At 41.3% G+C, this 21,396-nt stretch overlaps 2 protein-coding genes and 1 pseudogene across 6 annotated transcripts; all 3 read right to left on the bottom strand.

Moving 5' to 3' along the window:
* Window positions 1-475: 475 nt before the first annotated feature.
* LOC115683672 (uncharacterized) lies at window positions 476-6,496 on the bottom strand (annotated as a pseudogene).
* A 448-nt stretch (window positions 6,497-6,944) lies between these two features.
* On the bottom strand, window positions 6,945-13,449 carry LOC115683671 (uncharacterized). Of its 3 annotated transcripts, XR_008818622.1 has the most exons (9): window positions 13,304-13,449; window positions 12,549-12,707; window positions 11,303-12,405; window positions 10,819-10,936; window positions 10,341-10,705; window positions 9,868-10,246; window positions 8,411-9,690; window positions 7,952-8,071; window positions 7,471-7,610 (listed from the first exon to the last, which is right to left on the bottom strand). XR_008818622.1 is itself a non-coding variant. In XM_030608233.2 (8 exons), exons 1-8 carry the CDS (start codon window positions 13,391-13,393, stop codon window positions 7,490-7,492), a joined length of 3,615 nt encoding a protein of 1,204 aa, XP_030464093.2. In that variant the 5' UTR covers window positions 13,394-13,449; the 3' UTR covers window positions 6,945-7,489. The 3 variants fall into 3 exon arrangements, 2 of the variants coding, with proteins under 2 accessions (XP_030464093.2, XP_030464091.2); XM_030608233.2 differs by lacking the exon at window positions 7,952-8,071 and having other exon boundaries at window positions 6,945-7,610; XM_030608231.2 differs by lacking the exons at window positions 7,471-7,610; window positions 7,952-8,071 and adding an exon at window positions 8,109-8,344.
* Window positions 13,450-15,735: 2,286 nt separating this feature from the next.
* On the bottom strand, window positions 15,736-19,750 carry LOC115683684 (uncharacterized). Of its 3 annotated transcripts, XM_056320481.1 has the most exons (4): window positions 19,538-19,750; window positions 16,967-17,880; window positions 16,391-16,567; window positions 15,736-16,027 (listed from the first exon to the last, which is right to left on the bottom strand). In XM_056320481.1, the coding sequence occupies exons 2-3, from the start codon at window positions 17,824-17,826 to the stop codon at window positions 16,393-16,395; spliced, it is 1,035 nt and encodes a 344-aa protein (XP_056176456.1). In that variant the 5' UTR covers window positions 17,827-17,880; window positions 19,538-19,750; the 3' UTR covers window positions 15,736-16,027; window positions 16,391-16,392. The 3 variants fall into 3 exon arrangements, with proteins under 3 accessions (XP_056176456.1, XP_030464115.1, XP_030464116.1); XM_030608255.2 differs by lacking the exon at window positions 15,736-16,027 and having other exon boundaries at window positions 16,060-16,567; XM_030608256.2 differs by lacking the exon at window positions 15,736-16,027 and having other exon boundaries at window positions 16,060-16,567; window positions 16,967-17,873.
* Window positions 19,751-21,396: the final 1,646 nt, after the last annotated feature.

Raw genomic sequence — 21,396 nt, 5'->3', positions numbered from 1 at the left:
ATGGCCCGTTTAAACCCTTTGCTTCGGAAGCCGAATTTTCGTTTTCTGGTTCCTTATGCAATTCAAAGGTGGGTCGCAAGAACTGGAATCATAAATCTTCTCTTCTAATTCTTGAGTTTCCTTTTTTTCATTACTTTCAAGATAATAAAAAAAGATTAGATGAATGTTGAAAGCCACATTTGATACTTTTCATTGAAACATGAGTATATAAGCAGTAACGATCGTGATCGGTTCGTATCTATGTACTTTCCAAACGTCGGTTTCGAAATTCCGAAAAACCATCACATCACGCCGCCGTTGTTATTAGCCTAAGTGTGAAATCGGCATTTCTATATCGGGTGTTCCCCGACTTACGTAAAATGTAGGACTCTTGTTTTTTTTTCATTTTTACAATCAAGTCGTCTAACTTGCTTGGCTTATACAATTAGGGAATTTCATCACTCACAATATTGCTAAGCTAAAACGAAGACAGATATACAGAGACCCCTCGTATAATTTATCCAACTACAATAGTATGTTTTGGACCGCAAGTTTGCGGTGTCACTGCCGGAAAGATCGATACAGTGCCGAGTGCCGCGCCCACCGATGCTCTCCGCCAATATAGCAGAACAACTTAAAAGCAAACAAGAGTAATCTCAGTCCTGATGGTAAATGACAGCATACACATGTGGAAGACTAATCCTATACACTTCCATACACAGCTAAACTCCCAACTAAAAGTGCATCCGCAAGCTCCAGACTTTATAAGACCAACCAGTGCAATGGAAAAGGCAAATCACACGCATCTGTACACACATTCCTTTAAGCACTCTGATCAAGCCTTAGCTGCAGCTGCAGCATCACGTATTTTGTGCTCAACTAGCCCTCCTAGACGCGTTTAGATCGACCTTCTGGCTGGAGATGGAGCCTCTTGCCTGACCGGTGCTTTTGGTGACCACTGCGCTGGCCGCTACCAAGTCCATGAGGTTGCTCGACCTTGTCCTCGACACCATGCACATTAAGCCGCGAGTTCCCCTTCACCCTGAATTTGTGGAGGTGTTCACGCCAGCTCAGGAAGGAGCTTCTCGGTTCTTTTGCCACCCGTGACCTGCCCATTCATAGCACCTGACGGAGGTTGACTCTGAAATAACTTGAAATTCACATCACTTTCACAAATTTTATTTGTAGCAAATATAAATTGTCACCCTAGTGTGTAAGCTGCGGAAGGAACAGCCAGATCTCAACAAACAAGAACAGTATGATCTTGTCAGTCCCATTGCTCATGTTTTTAGTGGATAAAGACTACGTGAGATTTTCTAAGCACAAATCATGTCAAATCAATTTCAACTTCTGAGAATTAAAAGAAAGAAGTCGACCTGAAAACATCCACATGACATGGTTTACAGAAACCATGAATTGATTCAAACAAAACGGTCACAAGATCGGTGGATATGATTAAACACACATGTTACCACTCGTAATTACAGGATAAAAACCTATAGAATCTGCATCACTCGCCAATATTCGATCGTAGGATCTGCATCGCTTGTCCAGATGCAAAGAGCAATGACAAATGAAATTTCTATTGCATCCTTCATATAAGCCTGATAAACAAAAAATTACCATCCAGTACCTTTTGATAATTTCAACAAGAATTAAGCTTCTTTCAGTGAGTAACAAATTAAGCTATTTGGTTATTAGTGCCTAATGTATAAAGAGATCTCATAGTGCCACAACAAGCATTTGATTTAGCGCCTCAACAGAAAGCACACAATTAGTCAACTGAAAGCATCAGAGAGGCACTACGTCCACTAACTTTGAAGTAGTGGCCATGGCAGTCAATAGACTTTCCTGGACATGATTGCTTCTGTGAAAGCTACACGTGATTCGGCAAGAGGACAGCCAAATCTTAGATTGCCAGCTACTCAAAACCACAATCACAAACATCTAAAATAGCCAGGCCAAGCAAGCAAATGAAAGTACACAACATTAAAACATACCAGAACATTACCTCTGCGATTTAAAACAGGTTTTGCTTTAGGAGGTCTTCCAAGATGCCGCTTCTGTGCATGCTCACAAGAAGGCAGGGTTCCTTCATTCATAGTATCACCGGCTTTCATTTTTGAGATCTCCCTTGGACTGGACCACACGATTGTTCATGATGCTGATCAAAAGGAGACGTCCTGACAACTCCATGTTCATCAGATCTTAATTTAGGCCAAAGCACTTGATCGGCTTGCTTTTATTGTTTGCCTCGTTCTCTTGCTCATTAATTAAAGGGAGGGCAGATGCTTCGAAAGGAGGAAGCTTACAATCCCGAGGAAGTAATTCTTCCTGTCGCAGTTCATTCTGCACCTGCTCATGATGCACTGCTGCAGCCAGTCCAACCGCAGATGCAGATACAGAACTTGTTTGGGATTCAGAGAATTTATGCCGTTCAGGACTCAGTTGCTTGCTCTGTGGTGATATTGATATCATCCTAAAGGCAGAAGCACCATTTCCTTTAACATTCAAGAAGCCTCAGCCCCAAGGCTGGAGTTTCTCTTGCTGTTGTTGTCCAAGATTCTGCGGTTGAGTCTGACACGGAGGCATAAATTTAGCTGCTTCTAGCACCACCGAATGACCTTGAATGGAAAGTTCTTGCTGCCTCTCCCCATTGAGCTGCAACAGATACGCGAAACAGAGAATTAGTTCATCTCAAAATCACGTGAACCTTATTCTTGATGACTGATTTTCCCTCTTCCCGCATTTCCATTCAATTTATTAGCTGCAGGAAGCAAGATATGAATATGAAATTGCTTGCCTGAAGAAATTAGAAATGTGATTGTCATAGTTTTACCTGGTATGACATTTGGCTTCTCTCACCATGCTCCAAATCCACAGGTCCATCCGGCAAAGCAGGTGCTTCTTTGAATGGTGATCTAACCTGTGAAGTTTTTCCTTCATATGAAGGTTCTAATTGTGCTTGCTCATAGACCTGTGCATCCTCTCGTGCATAAATGGCAGCATCTGACTGAGACTCAAGTGGCTTCTGCTGACTAAAAATTTCAGCATGATATTTTGGAGCAGAAACTTCGGTCTCTTGGACCTTCTTAAACTTCCCTAAATCCACAAGTGGCACATCAAAAGAGGCACCAGTAATTATTGATCCCGATCCAGTGGACTTGTCCACAGTAATGTTAGTTGTTAGTGCCTCCGGTTCAATTTCCAGTGATCTGTAAACAGCCAAATCATGTGGTTGCTTCTCAAGAAGCTGCTCGAAATTTGGTAGCACATTTGGAAGTACCAAGAAAAAGTAGTTACACATGCTTGGATAAGTCATGGGCAGAAAGCTTTGGTTGCGTCTCCCTCAGAGATTGATTGTGCAATACTGCTGCTTTAACCTCTGGGGGCCTCTTGGAAGTAGAAAGCTCCGCTTGTTTCTTCACATTGAATATTGGTGCCTTCACTTGAGTATGAATCCATTCTTGTTGGCACATCTGTGAGGGAAATTCTATTTCTCCAATGTCACTTCTCAACGTTTGCCCCTCTAAAGCTTCATCATCCTTGCCTCCCACCAACAGATTCTGCTGAGGCATGTGGGTTGATGACTCCATTGCATTCCAAGATTCAAAAATTGCCATGAGCTGACCCTCAATCTCTTTGTTCCGCTTTAGCAGTTCTATGCACTTCTCCTGATTATGAATGAAGCAAAGATGCAATAATAACAGCAGAGTTCACACAGAGGGGTCAAAGGAAAACAAGCTAATCTTCATCACATTCAGCAAAGATCAGCATGCATATTTACCTTGGAAATATGTGATGGACCTACTTCCTTAAGGGTAAGAGTACTAGGAAGCAGATCCGGTCTGACCACAATAGAGAGAATCTCCCCTTGTTTTTCACATAGCTGCTCCTGCACCGTGCTATTTTATGAGGCGAAAAACATCAGTCATTGGATAATCATCAGGCCATTATACGGTCACGGGATGGAAGTTTACAGTGTCTTCTAAATGTTACCAAAAAATTTCCTAAATGTCCGCACATTGTTAAGATGAAGATTGTAAAATATCCCGACAAAATAGACAAAATGGTAACCTTAATATCCCGACAAAATAGACAAAACGGTAATCTTAAACTTCTTCTGTACAATCGTAAGACTAATTATGCTCAATCAATCGAACTTTGCTAGTTGTGATTTATACCAACCAATTACTTGACTATTTTGCTACCGTACTTTCATCATTTGTTCTCTTATTAGCACCCGAGTGCTTGTCAATCTGCAAGAAACGAGAATGGAAGGAGGAGATAAAGGGGAAAGAGCATACCAAGCATCAGTACTTCTGTTCCTTGATTCAATTAATGTTTCTTGCACGACAACATTTTCGTCAGCCAATTCAATTTGTTGCCTCGGGTGATTAGTTAGCTCTTCCATCCCTGCTATTTCTTCTTCCAACATCTGGAGTTGTACGCCAAGATTCTCATACTGTTGATCTTGTACATCATGCTCCTTGATGACTTCAACTTGCCCTTTATTTCCTTTATCCTGTTCAACTAATTTCCCATCAAGGTCTTCTCTTGCATGTTCTTCTTCCATGGCTTCGTTATCCTGGGTTTGATGTCGTGGATTCTGCTCCACAACAACCACATCAATTTGTTTTTGAGCTTCATCATTGTGAAGAACAATTGATTGAATATGATCTTTGTCATGCTGCTCACGCGATCGAGCTTGATTTTCAGTTACTTCATTTTCCTGCTCTGTGGGTCCAGATTCTTCAATTATTTCATGCTGTTGAGGACATTCCTCTTTCAGCTGAACTACTCTGGATTGTTGGCACTCTTGTTTTTCTTCTTCAATCGCTTGAATGATTCCCTCTCGTGCTTTCTCCGAGACCTCAATTCTTTCGCATTCCTGCATATGTGCTTCATGTAGTACTTCATTTGCTTCAACCCCTATTCTTCCTTCTTTCATCACATCCAGCTCCTGTAGTCTATTTAGCTGAACTTGTTGATGCTGTGATTGATCTTTGCCCTCAGTCCCCCTAAATGACGGAAGAGCTTTCTTCGGCGGATTGGTAACTTCAATCACTAAACCTTGCTGCTTATTTCTATCCCCTACTCCAACATTATCTTTCTCAGACAATGAATCTTTCTTTTTATATAACTTTTCTCTCTCACTCCTTAGCCGGCCCCCTCTCTTACTTTTATCCTTCCGACCAGGTACCGAGAAATTGTTGTCACCAAATGGTAAAGTGTAACGGTTCGCAGAAGCAGAAATAATATCCCCACATTCACTGAGCTTCTTTAGATGATGACTCAACAAGCTGGTGTGTCCCCATCGCAAATCCTGATATTCTGCTTTAATGAAGTTAGACATCAATTCCTCACTAGATCCCCCTTCCTCATTTAGTTCCTCAATTGCCCTGCGAATCATCTAGACAAAATGCACGTGCAAATCAGCATCTTGTAAAACGCAAGTTTACCAAAAATATGCAAGAAATAGGGTGCTCCAAATTTGGGAGGATTGCACGTGGAAGAGCAGTAAATGAGGAAAAAAAAAGGTTAATACCAAGGCATAGGCAGGGTGATAGGGAGTCTGGAACGTTGGGAATAGCATGCTGAGTCGCTTCTCGATGCTGTTTTGGGATGGGATGCAGGTGTTCCATTGGTAGGGCCCAACTTGGCGAGGTTTGCCAGAACTACATCTGCAAGCTTTCCAATCCTCTTCTGCTCATGGTAATGCAATGAAACACATTAAATTCCCTAAGTGCAAACACATGCATGAATTTGAAGGAAAAAAACGGAGAATCTTCAACGTGCGCAACTCCTAGAAGCTGCCTGCCATTTATAAAATCCCGAAGTTTCCTATTATCACCTTGCTAATTGGAGAAGTTATTCGGTATAAAATTGGATTGTCATCCTCAAAAAGTTCCCCTTCACGGGCATACACGATCCAATGCACAAAAGAAGACAACTTTGTCTCGAAATTGGAGCTCGAGACAAACGACTTACTCAGGTCATCGATCTATAGATTCTTAACCAGCACATGCATTAGCATTACACAGATGGAGCAAAACTGGGTTCTAAAATCTTGTACTCAACTACCACACAGTGCCCGACAAACTTACGCGCGCGAATTAGGAAAGCCAAGACCAGCGAAATCACGAAACAAAGACTAATAACTCAACATTGCCCGAACAAACAGATTCTTCTCCTGGACGGACGATCCACGACACGCTATCAAACTGAGAGACCAAAAAGAAAACCGTAAACGCACTCTCTGGCCAAAGATTCTTCTCCTAGATGGACGATTTACGACAAGGTATCAAACTTGAGAGAGAAAAGAAAAACCCACGAATGCATTCTCCAACCGGGGGCGAGCGAGTGATGGTTACCTGAGACAAGGACGGAGGAGCCGGCGTGGAGGATGGCGGCGGTTGGACGGTGGAGGCACCCATGTAAGGGGCTCTGCACCGCCGAAACTGGTTGGTCGTTCGCTTCGGAGGACTCCTCCAAAATCGCTTGGTGATGGGCGGGAATGCGAGGCTGGGAAATCAAGAAAACGAAGAAGTAAGGGCTGGTTTATATAGGTTTCTGAAGAAGCAGCGACGTCGTTTTCTCGTGCTTTCTTTTTCGGGCTTTTGCCTTTTGGGCTTCTCTTAGGCCCGATCGTGACTCCTGCTCGACCAAGAACTGGAAACACAATCATCTCTCTCCTGATTTTTCAGTTGCCTTTCAACTTTTTAAGCTAGAACACAACTTCAATTAGAAGAACGTTAAAAAGTCACAGTTGATTCTTGTCATTGGAATATGAGGGTAAAGATACTAAGAGCAATAATAATTGTAATTGGTTCATATGACTTTCTTTTTTCTCTTGTTTGACAATCAATTCATCCGAACTTGCTTGTTTCATACAATCAAAGCAATTTCCTCGACTGAAACATTCGATCTTCTGAGCTAAAACAATAACAGAGATACAGAGACACTTGACTGAAACATTCCATCTTCTAAACTAAAACAGTAACAGAGATACAGAGACCCTTCCTAAACTGTGCCTTTGTGGTGCCACTGCCACATATGTCGATACAGTGCCCGATTGACGCACCCACACGGACGCTCTCCGCCAATTGTAGCATGACAACTTAAAAGCAAAAAAGAATAACTCGGTCCGGATGGTAAATAACAGATACACAAAGCTAACATGTCGAAGACTAATCCGATACTTTCTTTACAAAGCAAAACTCCCAAATTAAAGCACATCCACAGGCAACGGACTTTATAAGACAAATCAGGGCAATGGAAGAGGCAAATTACACACATATATAAATATCCCTTTAAGCACTCTTATCAGGCCTTAGCAACCACCTGCGGCATCTTGGCCTCTACACCCGACTAGTCCTCCAACAAGCGTTGAGATCGACCTTCTGGCTGGAGGTGGAGCCTCATGCCTGACAGGTGCTTTTTGTGACCACTGCGCTGGCCGCTACCTCGCCCATGAGGTTGCTTGACTGGGTCCACGACAACATGCACCTTACACCGGGAGTTCCCCTTCACCCTGAACTTGTAGAGGTGCACACACCAACTCAGGGGGCTTCTTGATTCTTTCTCCACCCGCGACCTGCCGGTTCGAAGCACCAGATGGAAGCTCGACTCTGAAGTAACATGAAAATCATGTCACTTTCACAGATCTTATTCGTAACAAATATAAGTTATCACACTAGTGTGTATGCTGCATAAGGAACAGCCAGATCTTAACCGACAAGAACATTATGATCTTGCCAGTCCCATTGCTCATGTTTTTGGTGGAGAAAGACTATGCAAGATTTTCTAAGCACAAATCATATCAAATCAATATCAATTTCGGAGAAATAAAAGATATAAGTCAACCTCAAAACATCCACATGATATAATTTACAATTATCATAAATTGACCAAGATGAAACGGTCACAAGATCAGTGGATATGATTATGCACAGAAGTTACAGATCATTACAAGATAAAAAAAACTATAGAATCATCATCACTCGTCAAGATTCGACGTAGGATTTGCAACGCTTGTCCAGATGCAGAGAGCAATGACAAAGGAAATTCCTATTGCATCCTTCATATAAGCCTGATAGAAAAAAATTACCATCCATTACCTTCAGATAATTTCAAAAGGATATTAAGCTTTTTTCAGTGAGTAACAAATCAAGCTATTTGGGGATTAGTGCCTAAATGCATAAAAATATCTCATAGCACCACAACAAGTATTCAATTTGGCACCTCAACAGAAAGCACACAATTTGTCAACCGAAAGCATCAGAGAGGCACTACGTCCACTAACTTCGAAGTAGTGGCCATGGCAGTCATTAGACTTTCCTGGACATGGTTGCTTCTGTGAAAGCTACATGTGATTCGGCAAGAGGACAGCCAAATCTGAGATTGCCAGCTACTTATAACAGAACATTACCTCTGCGATTTATCAATTTCTGTCAGATCAAAAAGTCCTGCATGTAAAACAGGTTGGGCTTTAGGTGGTCTTCCAAGATGCCGCTTCTGTGCATGCTCGGAAGAAGGCAAGGTTCCTTCGTATGTAGCATCAGAAGGCAAGGTTCCTTCAAATGTAGCATCACCGGCTTTCCGTTTGTGAGGTTTCCCTAGGACTGGACCGCATGATTGTTGATGATGCTGATCTAAAGGAGAGGTCCCGACAACTCCATCCTCATCTGATCTTAATTTAGGAGGTCTCCCAAGACGTTTAATCTCCGGTTGTCCCTGCTGCTTGGTTTTAGGAGGCCTCCCACAGCATTTAAGCTGTGGTTGTCCCTGTCGCACAATCTGTGGTTGCACAACAGCCTTGACAGCAGTCTCATGATTTAATGGCAACAAATCTGCAGGTAATCTATCTAAGCCAAGATCGACTTGAATGGGCTCTGACGCTCGAGGGCGCAATTTGTTCTTGTACGACGATGATTGTTGTCGTAACATTTGCAGTTTAGTGTTCCTCCTGCTTTTCCGATGCTGCGGTTGCTGTGGAATGTCCACTGCCTCTTGCAGAATCTCCAAATTCATTTTGGACACCCGATGATTTGATTCCGGTTCTTCAATTTGAAGCTTTGGCTCATCTTGCTGCAAATGGTTCTTAATTCGCTTAAGCTCGCATGGCTGCTCCTGTTTATGCCGAAGAAGTAACATTTTAGCCATTGTAGCCATCTTTTCAGATTGGAGGGGTTTCTGCTGCTCTGGCTGCAAGGACTTCCGCAGAAATGTGAAAGGAGCAACTGCTTCACGGTCAAATAACTCTAGGCCATAGCACCTGATCGGCCTGCTTTTCTCGTTTGCCTCGTTCTCTTGCCCAGTAATTAAAGGGAGTGCGGATGCTTTGGAAGGAGGAAGCTTAAAATCCCGAGGAAGAAATTTTTCTCGTCGCAGTTCATTCTGCACCTGCTCATGATGCACTGCTGCAGGCAGTCCAACCACAGGGGCAGATACAGAACTTGTTTGGGATTCAGAGAATTCATGCCGTTCAGGACTCAGTTGCTCGCTCTGTAGTGATATTGACTTCATCTTAAAGGCAGAAGCGCCATTTCCTTTGACATTCAAGAAGCCTTGTCCCCAAGGCTGTAATTTCGCTGGCTGCTGTTGTCCAAGATTCTGCAGTTGAGTCTGACCCGGAGGCATAAATTTGGCTGCTTCTGGCACCACCACATGGCCATGAACAGAAAGTTCTTGCTGCCTCTCCCCATCGAGCTGCAACAGATACGTGAAACAGAGAATTAGTTCATCTCAAAATCACATGAACCGTATTCTCGATGACTCATTTTCACTATTCCCGCGTTTCCATTCACTTTATTAGCTGCAGGAAGCATGACATGAACGTGAATTTGCTTGCCTAAAGAACTTAGAAATGTGATTGTCTTAGCTTACCTGGTATGAAGTTTGGCTTCTCTCACCGTGCTCCAAATCCACAGGTCCATCTGGCAAAGCAGGTGCTTCTTCCAATGGCGATCTAACCTGTGAAGGTTTTCCTTCATATGAAGGTTCTAATAATTGTGCTTGCTCATAGGCCTGTGCATCCTCTCGTGCATTAATGGCAGCATCTGACTGAGACTCAGGTGTCTTCTGCTGACTAAAAACTTCACCATGATATTTAGGATCAGAAATTTCGGTTTCTCGGACCTTCTTAAACTTCCCTAAATCCACGAGTGGGACATCAAAAGAGGCACCAGTAGTTATTGAACCAGATCCAGCGGACTTGTCCACAGTAAGATTAGTTGTTAATGCCTCCAGTTCAACTTCCAGTGATCTGCAAACAGCCAAATCATGAGGTTGCTTCTCAAGAAGCTACTTGAAATTTGGTAGCCCACTTGGAACTACCAAGAAAACATAGTTACACGTACCTGGGTAAGTCATTGTCAGAGAGCTTTGGTTGCTTCTCCCTCAGAGATTGATTGTGCAATACTGCTGCTTCAACCTCTGGTGGCCTCTTGGAACTAGAAAGCTCCACTTGTTTCTTCATATTGAATATTGGTGCCTTCACTTGAGTATGAATCCCTTCTTGCTGGCACATCTGTGTGAAAATTTCTATTTCTCCAATGTCACTCGTCAACATTTGCCCCTCTAAAGCTTCATGATTCTTGCCTTCCACCAACAGATTCTGCCGAGAAATGTGGGTTGATGACTCCATTGCATTCCAAGATTCAAAAATTGCCATGAGCCGACCCTCAATCTCTTTGTTCCGCTTTAGCAAATCTATACACTTCTCCTGATTATTTGTGAAGCAAATAAGCAATTATAACAGCAGAGTTCGCACAGAGGGATCAAAGGAAAACAAGCAAAACTTCATCGCCTCTAGCAAAGACCAGCATGTATATTTACCTTGGAAATATGTGATGGACCTACTTCCTCAAAAGTAGGAGTATGAGGAAGCGGATCCGGTCTGACCACAATAGAGAGAATCTCCCCTTGTTTCTCCTGTAGCTGCTCCTGCACAGTGCTATTTTATAAGGGGAAAAAAAATCAGTCATCGGATTATCATCAGGCCATTATACGGCAACGGGATGGAGGTTTGCAATGTCTTAATGTTACCGAAAAATTTCCTAAATGTCCGCACATTGTTATAATGAAGATGGTCATATATCCCAACAAAATAGACAAAAAGGTAATCTTAAACTTCCGCGGTATGATTGTTGGGCTAACTATGCTCAATCAATCGAACTTTGCTAGTTGTAATTTATATCAACTAATTACTTAACTTTTTTGCTACTATACTTTCATCACTTGTTCTCTTTTTAGCACCCAGGTGCTCGTCAATCTGTAAGAAACGAGAACGGAAGGTGGAGATAAAGGGGAAAGAGCATACCAAACATCAGTACTTCTGTCGCTCGATTCAATTAATGTTTCTTGCGCGACAACATTTTCGTCAGCCAATTCAATTGGTTGCCTCGGGTGATTAGTAAGCTCTTCCATCCCTGCTATCTCTTTTTCCAACATCTGGAGTTCTACGCCAAGGACCTCATTCTGTTGATCTTGTAGGTCATGCTCCTTGATGACTTGAAGTCGCCTTTCATTTCTTTTATCCTGTTCAACTAATTTCCGATCAAGTTCTTGTCCTGAATGTTCTTCTTCCATGGCTTTGTTATCCTGGGTTTGATGTCGTAAATTCTGCTCCACAACAACCGCATCAATTTGTTTTTGAGCTTCATCCTTGTGAACAACTGATTGACTACGATCTTTGTCATGCTGCTCACGCGATTGAGCTTGATTTTCAGTTACTTCATTTTCCTGCTCTGGGGCTCTGGATTCTTCATGTACTTCACGCTGTTGAAGATGTTTCTCTTTCAGCTGAACTGCTCTGGATTGTTGGCATTCATGTTTTTCTTCTTCAATCGCTTGAACGATTCCCTCTCGTGCTTTCTCCGAGACCTCAATTCTTTCGCATTCCTGCATATGTGCTTCATGTGGTACTTCATTTGCTTCAACCCCTATTCTTCCTTCTTTCATCATGTCCAGCTCCTGTAGTCTATTTAGCTGAACTTGTTGATGCTGAGACTGATCTTTGCCCTCAGTCCCCCTAAATGACCGGAGAGCTTTCTTCGGCGGGTTGGTAACTTGAATCACAAAACCTTGCTGCTTACTTCTATCCCCTACTCCAACATTCTCTTTCTCGAAGAATGCATCTTTCTTTTTGGGTAACTTTTCTCTCTCGCTCCTTAGCCGGCCACCTCTCTTACTTTTATCCCTCCGACCAGGTACCGAGAAATTGTTGTCACCGGATGGTAAAGTGTAATGGTTCATAGAAGCAGAAATAATCTCCCCACATTCACTGAGCTTCTTTAGATGATGACTCAACAAGCTGGCGTGTCCCCATGGCAAATCCCGATATTCTTCCTTAATGAATTTAGATATCGATTCCTCACTAGATCCCCCTTCCTCATTTAGTTCCTCAATTGCCCTGCGAATCATCTAGACAAAATGCACGTGCAAATCAACGTATTGTAAAGCGCAGGTTTACCAAAAATATGCAAGAAAAACCCATGCAAGCAGGATGCTCCACGGATTGCACGTGGAAGAGCAGTAAATGAGATAAAAAAGAAAAACGTAAATACCAAGGCATAGGTAGGGTGATCGGGAGTCTGGAAAGTTGGGAATAACTTGCTAAGTTGCTTCTCGATGCTACTTCGGGAATGGGATGCAGGCATTCCATTGGTAGGTCCCAACTTGGCGAGGGTTGCCTGAACCATGTCGGCAAGCTTTCCAATCCTTTTCTGCTCATGGTAATGCAATGAAACACATTAAATTCCCTAATCGCGAACACGTGCATGAATTCGAACAAAGAAAAGGAGAATCTTCGACGCGCTGTAACTGCCTACCATTTATAAAATCCTGGAATATTTTATTAAGTTCCCTTTATCTCCTCGCTAATTGGAGGAGTTATTTGGGGAGCACGTATCGAGTTATACAAACTCCCCGCCTCTCTCTTCCACATAAAATGGGATTGTCATTCTCAAAAATTCCTCCTTTCACGGGCCGTACACATCTCGACGCGCAAAAGAAGACAACTTTGCCGCGAAATCTGATCGACCTTGTCCACAATCAACAGATTCTTAACCATATACACGCATGGAGCAAAACCTTGGACTCGAGTACCACACAGTCCCCAGACAAACTCACGCGCGAGAATTACAAAAGGCAAGAGCAGCATGAATCGCGAAACGAGACTAATCAATTCAACATTTGCGCGGACAGATTCTTCTCCTAGGCTAACAATCCACGGCACGCGGGGGGCATCGAGCGGAGAGAGAAGAAAAAGATACCGGCGATCGCGCGCGCTCTCCGGCCAGGGGCTAGCGAGGGGGTTTACCTGAGACGCCGGAGACAGCTGGACGGAGTCGGCGGTCGACGGGAGCGCGGCGGCGGAGGACGGCGGAGGCTGGGCGGTGGAGGCCCCCATGGCTTCGGAAGTGATTTTTCTTTTGTCTAGGGTTCTGCGCGGCGAAGCTGGGAGGAGTATTTATACCGTTTGGTTGTTCGCTTTGGAGGGACCGCTCCTACTGGCTGCCGGGTCAACGTGGGCCAAAAAGTACATTAGTTTAGTTTTTTGGCCGACATTTTAAAAACCAAAAAGGGTCTTGAAGAAGTAATATATTTTAATATGGCTATATCTTCTTTATCATGTGGATCACAATTAGACTTGATCAACGGTCGGGCGGTCCATGGGCGTGCCCAATCCTGGCCCGCCTTATAATACTAAATACAGTTGGGATAATCGCATTAATAATTGCATTGGCTCCGAGCATCTTGCGCCACCGACGGTCTTACAAAAGCTGTTCTTTTTAGGTCAGTGAGCAGGCTACGGCAAAAGTTCCACGCCTGCTCAATGGGCGGGTCGGGTCGAGTATGGGGAGGGATCTTGACAGTTGGCCTCACCATGTATTTATGGTTAGAGATTGTAAAATATGGATTTATATGAGATTTTAGAGCAAACAAAATAATAGATTAATAAGTGCGTTGAAAGTCCTAAAACTTATCATGAAAGAGTTATGAAATTCTAAAACTTACAAGAGGTACAATCCAATTCTAAAACTTATCAACTGGTGCAATCGAGACGTTCCGTTAACTTCATATAACGAAAAATGCTGACTTGGCTTAATATGTACCCTCCTTCATGGCTTTGACCTTACTAAAATATGGAATATAAAACTAAAACAACATTGCTTAATTTTTTTAATCAAAATCTTAATTATACTATATTAAAAAATAAAAAAGGTCTCTTTCCGGGAGACGGTGGGGGCGGTGGTAGCGAGTGCTAGCCGACCATGCCCTTGCCTCTTTTTAACTTTCTTTATTTTTTTGTTTTTTTCAAAAAAAATAATTTGATTTAATTAAGATTTTGTAGGGTTTAGGCCAAAATCAATGCCACGTAAGAGTGTAAAAACATTTTTAAAAGCCATGTAGGAAAGATAAAATATTTAAAAAAAGCTACATATACATTTTTCGTTAATCAAGTTGAACAGAGTTAATAGAAAGACTTGACTGCACCAATTTAATAAGTTTTGGGACTTAATTACATTTTTTGAAAGATTTAGTACTCAATTATATTTTCGTGACAAGTTTTAGAACTATGAATGAACGAAAAATACTTTTATCGTTCACAAAAATTCGGTAATTAAAATATTTTTCATTGACTAATTATTTCGAGCGATATAAGCTATCATTTTTAGGAAAATGTTTTCCAAACCATTCATTGTTCCTAAAAAAGATTTGATTGTCAATTGCTACAAATATCAAAAATGAATATTAATGTTTGCTTGTTACAATTTAATTTTTCGAATGCACTCAAAGCACGTTCGTGACCATTTACTTGGAAAGTTCTTATTAAGCCGTAATTGACTTTTTTACTAGCGATCATATGTTCAGTAAAACTATTTTACCGTCTCCAATTGATGGGATCGCTGTTCTATCTTTTGTATACTATAATTGCTTTTATGATAATCACAGATATTCAGCACGATACATATGTTGTCTAACAAAGGCATTGTTAGGATGGGGCTGTTAAAAGTTAATTTTTCAGAATTCTAAATTGATTGCAAAGACTCGCATGGTAGAACTTTTGAAAGAACTTTTATAGTTCAATATTGTAATAATTATCTTTAATCTCTGTTCATGAATCCAATTAACATGAATATTAAGGTAACAATCTTTTACAATATTTGATACTTTGTGAAGCGGTTATTGGCGTAAACTGCATCAATTGCATCATTCTTTTAAAGGAGAAATGATACAAATAGTCCCAACTTTGACCCAATATGTATTTTGGTCCCGAACTTTTAATTTGTTCAATTTAGTCCCTAAACTTTAATCTAATGTGCAATGTGATTCCTAAACTTTTAATTTATTCATTGTCATCTTTGAACTTATTGTTATCCCGGTATCCCAAATTTATGAAAAACATTGTTGCCACTGCTTAATCCTTGTTGATTAATTGCAAGTTTATGGACTACATTGAAGATTTTCACATACGCCCCGAGATCTAGATCATGTATATAAAAATTCAAGGATGACATCGAACAAATTAAAAGTTCAAGGATCATATTAAATATTAGCTTAAAGTTCATGAACTATATTGAATAAATTAAAAGTTCGAGCTAATATTAGATGTAATGAAATTCGTGAAGCGGTTATTGGCGTAAACTGCATCAATTGCGTCATTCTTCTAAACGAGTATGATAACATAGCACTTTGCAGTTCGCACCGACTCGATTTGACACGATCTTGCAATGAATTCAACCCATGGACATGAATCACCAAGTGAAATATATCTTTTCCAAACAACAATGTGCCAAAGAAATCTCGTGGTGCCACAAACCATCGCAAAATGAAGAGCGGGTGTTCTTTGTAGATGTTGAGAGTCAAGGAAGAGTATCGGTGCTCTTTCTTGAGGGTGACAATAAAAAGCATTAATCGAATGCCCCCATCTGGATTCATCTTCTAAACTTCGATTCAAAGTCGAACAGCAGATCACGAAAAACAACCCACCACTCTATTTGGACCTCCCTTGCAGAAGCTCCAAGTCGGAGACTTGCCAGTTTCCCAGAGAAATTTCAGCACAAATCACAATGCTTGTGGAAATTGAACCCTATATTATAAGCAGAACATTCATGAGAAAATTAAACAAGTCTAAATCATAATCATGTTCTGCACCCAATAGAATGCCTTTTCGGATGAACACTTTTTCAGGCTCATGCCACCAACAATACAGTGACTAGTCTCCAAGTCTCTCGAGGGAAAATTTACTGGTCTTCACAATCTTACAATCTACATAAATCAATGAAGACTTCATACCATCGATCCAGCTGGTTTGTTTGTTGCTGCACGTGACAGGGTATGCACGTAACAGAGAAACTCACCCAAGAATATGAACAGTGACATGGAGATGATAAGACTGCAGACCTAAATATTCAACGAACTGAGAGCCATGACCTTGCATTGTTCGTTCAAGGCCATCAATTGTGCTTCCTTCTTATCGAGAAGCATAGTCAACCTCACATTATCTTCCATGAGTTTCTTCACCTCTGCCTCTTTTTGCATTTTCTCGCTCTCCAATTGGGTTGTTTTAGCCATTAGCCTGCTCCATCCAAAATTTTGTTTAACTCCGGCAAAAGATCACATGGCAGAAAGAAGTTTGCAGCAAAGACAAAAATGAAGCAAATATAAGGAAACACGAGTAGTGAAGATAGACCGCATCTGACATTTAAAAGCATGAGATAATACCCGAACAAACTTGGTGAAAATGCATTTGAACAGCCCTGGCTTATGAAGCGTGGTGAACTGTACCATAGGTTAATAAAGGACTATCATACATTGTCATAACATTACCCCTAGCAAATGAAGACAAAGAAGAGAAACCATTTCAAAGTGACCCCTAGAGGAACAGGGCTGCTAGCCTGCACAGGATGAATGAAAACCCAAACCACACTATAAGCAGACTAGATAAGTAGTGGTCAAGAACATCAGTGCATATTACCGTTCAAAAAGCTTCTCCATTGTCTGAAATTGCTTCTCTGATGAGAGAAGAGTTTCTCTCACTGTAATGAGACTGCTAACATACGATTTCAGAGACTCAAAATCACGCTTTACACGAGAAAGCTCCACTTCATTTTCCTCAGCTCTTTGCCTCTGTCTAGATGTCTCCTCCACCAAATCCTCAACCCTTTGCCGCATCTCATTCAAAATACTGTTCGTACCCACAGCAAACCTCTCCATTTCTGCTAACTTTAAGGACATGCTCTCAATTTGAGCAGCCTTCCTCTTAATCTCTAATTGACCAAAAGTAACCTTCTCCTTTTCTATTGCAATTTCAGATTCAGCCAAAAGAACCCTCTTAACAAGAGATTCCATTAAATCAGTCACAATCTGCACCGACTTGAGTAATTCATCAATATAGGCCACATCCTTTTCATTAAAGCAATCTTGCCACTTAGCAGTTCCACTCAATGAATCTTCTCCATCTGAACTGACACTTAAAGAAAGATCAGCATCACTAGAGCAACTAGGCAATGGACTATCACTTCTGTCAACAAGTGCCACACCTTCCATATTTTTGACACCAAATGATTCATGCAAGTGCGGTTCAGCCATGACCATAGCCTTTGATTTTAAGTAGGTCAACAATTTTGCTATGCTTTTCACCCTTTCCCATAGAACCTCTAGTTCCTTCCTTTCATCTTCCTCTGACCCATGCAAACAAGCTTTTACCGCCTGAAGCTTGACTTGCAAAGCATCCACTCGTGTTTCCATCTGTGCCATCTCCTGCTTCCACATTTCAGGTGTTTGGCTTAACTGGGCCTTCAGAGATTGCAAATCAAGACCTTCCTCAGCGGCCATCTTGACTTCAGACTTAAAGGGGCAAGTAAAACCAGGAGTCTCAGGGTCTGAATGCTAGAAAACATCTTGTGATCAGGATAGAGAAAACAGAGATAACTGCACAAATCAATTCCATGAGAAGCATACACGATGGAAGGAAATTATACATCTATCTCCTGGTAACATCATCTTTATACAAAATGAATCTGCATAGAAATTAAAGATAAAAGATCCACAACCATGATGTGCTAATGACCAGCTGACACAATCACGCACCATGGCACAGTTGTTACTGGACTTCAATATCAGTGCTCGCAACTCAGGCAACACCTATTTACACTTCAAGCAAAAAAAGAAAAAACATATATATTTCCTATCCGAAAGGAAAGTATTTTACATGCAAATCTACCGAACAAAGAAACATCTAACCTCAATCAGCTAGAAGATTCAACAAACAGAAAACCCTGGAATAGTAAAATTTTACAGGTACTTTGCATTATAGGTCACCGGGGATAAAGGCTATAAAATTGAACCTTAGGACAGTTTAAAGTTGGAAATACTATAAAACTACAAGAATAACAAAATTATTTAACGTCAAGATATCCGACCAGATATCTGAATTAATTGTAAAGCACATTATAAAGCGTTTAAGAACCATGGCAAGATTGACCATTTTATAATATTAATCGCCTCTTGTATTCAGAAGTGTAGGAGCAGCACAATTAGTAGAAAGGTCCATTAAATTTGAATGCTAAAGAACAATAAACATACAAGTCATCTCACATAATCTAGGGAGTTCAAGAAATATAGCAGCACAAGAACATGAGATTGCCTGCAAAATATCCAGTCAAAATAACAGGAAGTCGACGATTTGGTAGGTGTAAAGACACATTTGACGAAAATAATAGATGAAAAAATTTCTCAAACACGGATTGAAGACTAATAGTTAGTGACCATTCCTTACAAGCTCACATTGAACCACCACATATCAGTTACCAAGCTGTAGAAACTAGACAAAGAATATACCTCTATATCAGATAGTGCCTGCACTTAGTCAATGTCAAAACTGAATCTATTCAGTGTGAAACAACTTAAAACAAGCAAATAAAAAGAAAACGGGAAGAACAAACATTTAAGTCAGTTAAAAATCTATCATATAAGAGCTAAGCAACTCCACTTGAAAATTATGACACGTAAATCACCCCAACAAAGGAACATGTTATGACTGACTGCACAAGGATATACTACAAACTGCAAGAATTCTCAAACTACACACACTTCCATTGTACTGCTAAAGCTGGCGAATCAACCAAAATAAGCTAGAAATCACACAGACAATCCACAGCACAAATGCAACTTCAACTTCAAGCTCAAGACTCTAAACTCGGCACACAGTCTTATATCCGGCGAGACAATGACCAATTCAACAAATGGGCATCCACAAAATTCCAGATCATACCCAGAAACCCCCAAATCACACACAAACGTTAGCAGCATTCACTGTCCATGAACTCCACGCAGAGATCACTACCCACTAACCCAACAAGGGCAAGAAAGCTCCTCGGACTTCCCAAGCCCTACACACCGCCGATCACAACAGAAGCGCGCGCAAAATCGAAACTTTGGAGCGCCCACAACATCGCACGCAACCCAATGAAACCCGTTAGAGAAGACGATCGAGAAAACGACAATTCGAGAGCAGCGAGAGAGAGCTTCTTCGCTAGAGCTTTACCAAGGGAATGGCCAATTCGGCAGAGGGAAAGAGAAACCCTTTTACTTCGATCGACAAGAGGTGCAGCGAGGATTGGTAAAGTTTGACCCTCGGAGACGATGCGCTTTCCGACAGGTGTTGGTGATGATTGCGCGTTCGCGAGAGTGGTGTGGTGTGATAATGAATTGTATAATCAAAAGGTGAGCGACAGGGAATCAAGTTGGTGCAGTTCTTCCCCCTTTTTTTGCTTCTTCTGAACTTTTAGGTGATGATTGCACTTTAGCCCCTCGACTTTGATGTTAATCTTAATTCCGGCCCTTCAAAAAGTTTTTTCTCTCTTCTGTTCTCCCCACTTCCACCTACTTGTGATTATTTTTTTATTTGAAATTCGGGAGGGAAGGGAGGCCATAAAGCAGAAATTAAAAGCAAGAAAGTAAAACTGTGTGTGTGGGTGGTCCGATTGAGTTTTTTTTTTTTTTTTGGTCAAGTCCGATTGAATTTTTGTTTATTAGTTTTATCTTTAACTCTCCTATCTAGGGGTGATCGGTTCCCGGTCCGATCCGATTCTAGGTGGAATCAAAAAACGGATTGGGAGGACCAATTCCCAATTTCTAGGATCGGAAACCGATCAATGGAGAAATTCTCCAACCAAACATGGTGAGATTCCCCAATCATACATAATATCAGCATGCTCAAAAGGGATGAAGATGTGTGCTGACATCATTTTAATGTCTAAACAGCAAAAACCAAAACATCTAAAACAACAATGTAGCTCATGCCTACATATATATATTTACTTATTTATATTGGTCGGTCCAGTCTGAGCAGTCCAAGTGGTCCGGTTCCCACCTTGAAACCAGGAACCAGGCCGGTCGGACACCGATTTTCACTTTTTGGAATCGGGAACCGGACCGACACTCTCCAAAACGGGATTGAACCGGCCACTCTGGTTCGGTCCGGGCGGTTCCTAGTTCGGGCGGTCCAGTTTATACACCCCTACTCCTATCACTCTTTTAACTTTTGTGTCTGCTTCTTGTAGAGCGCGGGAGTCAAACCCCGCATCTGTGATACTAGCGTCCTCATCTCTCAAATCCCTTTGACCAGCAAGGCCGTGCCTATTAACGAGTCCAATTGAGTTTACGAGGTTGTATTTGAAATGAGCCGGTATTTGGTTCAAAAAGAAGTGAATGCCGACTCAAGAATCAATTTTGACCTCAAATTGATGACGTGTTTGAATTGACTTTTACTTTTTATTTGTATTTAGTTTAAATTTGGTGGTTCGCATACTTTGATTTCACTGTTTTATTTTAAACCCGTGAAACTCTTGTAGAGCGCGGGAGTCAAACCCCGCACCTGTGATACTAGCGTCCTCACCCCTCAAATTCCTTGACTTAGTAAGGCCGCATGTCTATTGACAAGTCCGATTGAGTTTACGAGATCGTATTTGAAATGAGCCGGTATTTGGGTTCAAAAAGAAGTGAATGCCGACTCAAGAATCGATTTTGACCTCAAATTGATGCCGTGTTTGAATTGACTTTCACTTTTTATTTGTATTTAGTTTAAATTTGGTGGTTCGCATACTTTGATTTCACTGTTTAATTTAAAACCCGTGAAAACTTTCACATCGTATAATTATTGACACTAGATTCGTATATTATTTAAAAAAACTTTTTTATTTTATAAAATATTTAAGTTGCGAGAAATAAGTAGCTTTGTGCTCGGTTAGAAGTGAGAAACCATTTGTCCTCTTCTTCATAAGGTATAGGGAAAATTCTAAATAATTGCTTAAAGTGGATCTTATTTCAATTAAGGGCCTGAAGTACCATAATTTCTCAAATAATGACTTAAAGTGGACTTTATTTCAATTAAGGGCTTAAAGT

This window comes from Syzygium oleosum, unplaced genomic scaffold (assembly GCF_021117445.2).
Source record: "Syzygium oleosum isolate NSW1041296 unplaced genomic scaffold, Sole_v2.1 Sole_v2.20, whole genome shotgun sequence".
NCBI classification, from domain to species: Eukaryota; Viridiplantae; Streptophyta; class Magnoliopsida; order Myrtales; family Myrtaceae; genus Syzygium; species Syzygium oleosum.
Note: the sequence above shows the minus strand (reverse complement) of the source record. Positions and strands in the feature narration are given on the sequence as shown.